This window comes from Electrophorus electricus, chromosome 8 (assembly GCF_041902795.1).
Source record: "Electrophorus electricus isolate QZ-2024a chromosome 8, ASM4190279v1, whole genome shotgun sequence".
Classification (NCBI taxonomy): Eukaryota; Metazoa; Chordata; class Actinopteri; order Gymnotiformes; family Gymnotidae; genus Electrophorus; species Electrophorus electricus.
Genome location: NC_137504.1, coordinates 10,615,001 through 10,620,315, shown reverse-complemented (window position 1 = coordinate 10,620,315; position 5,315 = coordinate 10,615,001). Strand labels below are relative to the sequence as shown.

Below are 5,315 nucleotides of genomic sequence, written 5' to 3'. Positions count from 1 at the left end.
AGGACAAGGTAGAGGTAAGAATGATACCTTCCCTCATTAGCCTCAGGCAGAGTAATATATGTAGGTATATCAAAAATAACTGTTCAGGTATATTCATGTACCCTGAGACAAATGCATATCCAGAGGCATTGATTTAGCGGCCTGTAGACAGCGCTGACGTTATTGAACGCTCGGCAACACATAAAAGCCCCTGGCACCTTCTTGTGATTGACTTTGAGCGAGAGTGGGCTGATTTTCACCAGGTGGCTTGCGTAGAAAGGCCAGGCCTATGGGGGGGATAAAAAGCGAGAACAAATGTGGCATTTATTGAGATCGATACCACACTCCAAGAGGCAACTGAAAGAACTCGCAAGGTGCGTCGGTGCCGTGTAGTTTTATATCAGCACGGCATAGCGATGGGAGTGCGATCATCTGCACTCCAGTTAGACCGGGCTGCAGGAGATGAGATGGTGAAACAGACACACCACACTAGTGAGTAAATGAGACAGGGTGAACCGCATAACCCTGAGCAGCCAACGGTGAGCGGGCCCAGAATAAGGATTTTTAAAAGCTGTTGTGGAATTACCACTCTGAATTCAGGTTGATTCATGTTGTTTGGGAAAATGTATGTGAGAGAAATAGGGAGGGAGAGTGAGCGAGCAAGAGATAAAGCCACAAACCCGCACTGTGGTTAGAAAAGTTTATTTCTGAGCAATCCTTTTCAACATATTTTCTTTTCATCAGTTTCAGAATTCAAGTCATGTCTTCCTGCCCTTTTTCTGAAAGTTTTTTTTTTTTTAAGACTGATGTGAATAAAAAGGAACAGACAGTTCTGAAAGGAAAATTACTGTCCAAAAAAAAACAATATATAGGACAAAATACCACCAATTACAAGATCAAAAACAAATGAAATTATACTAAATTAATAATCTAGCAAATGTAAAACAATAAAGCATCAGTATTTCAGCATGTACACACTACATCATATTAAGATCAATCTTTTTTTTTTTAATTAATTCTTTAATTTTTTACAAATCAATTCAGGTATATAAAAAAACAGTAGTAGGTGTTTTCACTCAGCCCCACTGTGCTATGCCATAGTTTATTAGAGAAAACATACAGAAGAAAGCTGAAGCTTTGGCCCCATAGGTGTGGCAACTTGACACAGAGCAGGCACCTCGCTGAAGGGGTAATGTGACAATTGCTCTTGTGCAAAACATATTTTTGTGCTTTACAATGACATTGTGGTCACTCGATGTCAGGTACTATAGACAGATCTGTTTAAGAGTACAGCTCTGATGGAATCAGCCTGTTTCAGCCTTATGTCGTTTACCTCAGCAAACAGGATAGCAGGACTTTCTCATCATCAAATACATGACCCTACTGACCCAAGTTTATGGACTGTTAGGTTACTACCACCCACAGACTGCTTGAGTGAGAACTAGCATATGGTTTTAGGTGCACCACTGCACCTCACAACAGCAGATACATTGTTATTGGCCTGTGTGTTTGTTTTCAACTTAATTTTTTTACAGCACATGAAATGTGACTGTAAATGTGACAGCAGTGAGACTAATAAGAAGGGTAACAGGACCCCTGCACCCCCCACCCCCCAAATCCACTGTTAGAAGCAGCACATTAAATCATCAAGTTAATGTCAACCAACAACCGACTGGTGTTCCTAATGGGGAATATTTCCCAGTGTGTTTTCACAATATTGCAACAGCAGTGTTATAACACCAGCTTGTTTTACTTTCTTCATGGCTTTCATCAGACTGTGAAGTCTCCAGTGTATGGCCATATATAGTGTATAATATCCAATAAACGCGTTTTCTCAATAACGAGAAGGATGGGCTACTCCTGCAGATGACATCTCGCTTACAGCTCACCGTGGGAAGAACACACACATAAACTCACACGTGAGGAGATGCTGGCAGCAAATGGAAGACAATGTTGGATGAAACCATGATGGGAAAAGAAGGCTCGGGCATCCAGACTCAAACACTCTTAATATATATACAGCATTCCTGCAATGTCTTTTGTTTTAACTGTCTCTGGCTCTCTCTCCCACTCTCTCACTGTGTGTCTCAGATCTAATCATTGCTCAGAGACTGGGAGCAGGTGATTCATCAAATTCAGCAGGGCAGAGGAAGACAGAACCAGAGATATCAGCTCCTTTTTCTTAGAGAACAATCTTATCGGGATGCATTGGCAGAGGTTTGAGCAAACACGTTTAATGAGGGAGGAAGACCTTTTGACATCCTGTAAATAGAACTGAAACACCTCGATGCTGCATCCTGTCCTAACAAGAACCAGCGCACCTTATACATCGAACTCACACTGATGGAAGTGTAGCACTGTTTACTGTGGGTGAGAGGACAGTTTAAGGTTTGGGTTTATGATCCCTTCCATGTAGCTATGCAGACGAAATATACACAAGAGGCATACTACAACAGACAGAACAAAGGGTTTATCCACACATCAGCAGTACAGAAAAACAAAATAAGACCAAATGAAATGAATGGCATAGTGCAAGTGTTACTGTCCTTAGACTGGGGGAAGAGTCCCTGCTCTGTGCAGTCCGACCAAATGCTTCATACAAAACCCCCCACTCAGGATCCTTATTGCACCAGATTGGCTTTAAAAAAAAAGACCAAATGATTTATTAGAAAAAAGATTCTGCCCCTCCTGCGCTCTCGTTTCCAAGAGTCCAGAGTGTGTAGTCAGTAAAGTCCATTTTGGTTGAAGTGCAGTGAAGGTGTCGCAATGCGTTGCTTCTCTCTCTCTCTCTCTCTGCGTGTCTCATCGTTCCTACTGCGTGGCAGTGAATGGGGGGGGGGGTTCAGTGGGGGAAGGGTGGCGCCTGTCTACATGCCCGTGGTGCTGAGCCCCATACCCGCCGCCTGGCCCATGCAAGGCAGAGTCTGTGCTGCTTTAGGGAAGTCGTGGGCGACCACACGCCCGTTCTCCCCGCCGCTGCCCATGTGCGTCAAGGTGGAGCCCAGCATGGCTGCATCAATGATTTGCTGTGGGAGAGGAAAGGGGTGTTGGGGGAGGAGGGCAGACAGACCGCAGACGGGCTGCTCACACCCGTCTGCGCAGGACACACCCAGCTACGGGATTACAGTCGTCTGTGGACTGGAGTTACTGCATTAGGTCTGCTGAAGAAAACAAGGTCTTAAACAGGATAGTCTCACTATAGCCAACGTGTAGAAGTATGTTTAAGATAATTAATATATACTGACTTTGGCATAAACTGGGTGCATGATACACAGTATGGCTTACTGGTAGTTCAACTGTAGATTTCTGTTATATCGCTAGATTTGCCCAATAATTTACTAGTTAATAATAACAACAACAGTTTACATTTAGTAAACTGAGAATCCACTTGCACCCACGTGAATTTATCATAATGATGTCCTGTGGGCTCAAAATGGGAGATAATTACACGAATGCGGGGCTTGTACATAGTCACCGAAGGAATGATTCAAATCCAGCACACTTCAGTGGATTGCTGGGGATTACGCTTCTAGAGCTGATGCAGAATAATTATCTTTCCAGAGCCGGCGATTCGCAGCTGGGACATTCTGAACATGGCAGCTGTGTGATTGTCCGGTCTGCCCGAGTCGGGCAAAGATCAAGGCTGTGTGTCGCACACACGAAGAAGGAAAAGTGGCGCGTTTGACAACAAGCCATTGGTACGTCGCCACAGTAAAGAGCGGCAGTAATCAAAATGGTCCATTAAATGGTGGGCACACCACTAATGGCTGCAATTTGAGTGGTACAAACCATATTCTCAAATGGACCGAACCGTATACACGGGATTAAAAATGTCATTTCCATTCTTTTTTTCACTACCTGACCTAAAATAAAATTATGACTCACTGCATGGTTCCATGGGTAATTGAATATAAATATGTCACTGTATTTCTTCCTAATTTTCAGTGGCGACAGCTGAGAAGCATTTGAAGTGTGTGTGTGCCAGGATTAGAAAGGCACGGTAGGAGGCTCGACTGTATCACACCCGCCCACGGTTACCTCTTTCCTGCTAACACCCTCATGTCTAGAGGAAGCAGGGTGGCTGGGTGGTAGCAGTCAAGCACTCATAATTGTGGTAAGTACTTCGCACCAATTAATGGACTTCTACAAGAACATGGATGGTGAGTTGACCTTTGCAGAACTACTTCAGTCAGTTTCTGAAATTAGGAGAAAAAATCTGGAAAAATGTTTTTGGCCAGGTGATGAGAACTATACAGTGGATATCTGTATTTACACTGAATCATGCAGAATTGTGACAGCATTTGTTTTACACACCTTCATTCTCCGAGACTCGATTCTGGATTTGTAACAGAACTCGACCAAGGCCACCAGCATGGCCAACCCCAGTCCTCCAATGAGAATGTAGAAGACCCCAGCCACGTTACTGAGGCTCAGGGCACTGGTCTTATCCTGCATAGTGCAGAGAATGCAATAAGATACACAAATACAACATCTCTCTCTTAAACACACATACACACACACACACACACACACACACACACACACACACACACACACACACATACACAGCCACATGCACGTTCACAGAAGCACACACATGCACTCACAAAAGCATACACACTTTACTCCTATTCCTTAAGTTATTTAATATATTAACTCATGAAAATAAAGCTATGAGACACAATATTGTACACTATGGAGCATATATAGAATGGTTAAATATTATAATTCTTTGTAACAATTATATAATTTAATAAAAATATTGGCAGTAATAAAAAGTATTTACTTAACACACTGTAATTAGAGTAAGTCATGCAGACTCATGCATAAGTCACAAACTGGAATAACACATATCACTCTTCGGAAGTTGACAGCCTGATTTAACTGTTGTTCTTTCTATATATTTATATAATATCTAAATGGAAATAATTAATGTCTGCTAAAATATCTTCCCAATTTACAGTCCAAACAACCTCATAGGTTTACAGCGCATACAGCAGAGTTAAAAGGAATCTGTCTGTGGGACCTCAACTGGGACGGCCGCCTATTGTACAGTGTCTCAAATGTAGGCTGGCGCAGTGCCCAGCAAGTATGTTCCCTGCCCCTGGTCGCCGTGACACCACATTAGTGCTGGTGGGAGCCTTTGGCATGCAGGAGTCTGGCGACCACACTGAGGTCGCATCCAACAGCATGCACACTGTCTTTAAGACATGGACAAGAATAGACAGCACCACGGATCTCTTTAGGGGGGGAAAGCAGTTGAAGGGTGGGATTTCACAGCAGCACGCTTCTCTCCAAACTGTCATTTACTCACGAGGGTAACAGCGCAGAGATCT

The 5,315-nt window shown here is 43.3% G+C and overlaps 1 protein-coding gene across 5 annotated transcripts in view; it reads right to left on the bottom strand.

Moving 5' to 3' along the window:
- Positions 1 to 678: 678 nt before the first annotated feature.
- The window catches only part of gria1b (glutamate receptor, ionotropic, AMPA 1b), a 41,882-nt gene continuing 37,245 nt past the window's right edge, over positions 679 to 5,315 (bottom strand). For 2 of the 5 annotated variants that reach the window (XM_035527268.2, XM_035527269.2), the window contains exons 15-16: positions 4,294 to 4,428; positions 679 to 3,005 (exon numbers count right to left, since the gene is read on the bottom strand). In XM_035527268.2, the coding sequence (XP_035383161.1) occupies positions 2,847 to 3,005; positions 4,294 to 4,428 (294 nt within the window). In that variant the 3' untranslated portion in view covers positions 679 to 2,846. Of the gene's footprint in view, positions 3,006 to 4,293 lie in introns of those variants that run through there. The other 3 variants (XR_014124922.1, XM_027000127.3, XR_014124921.1) reach the window with 3 other exon arrangements.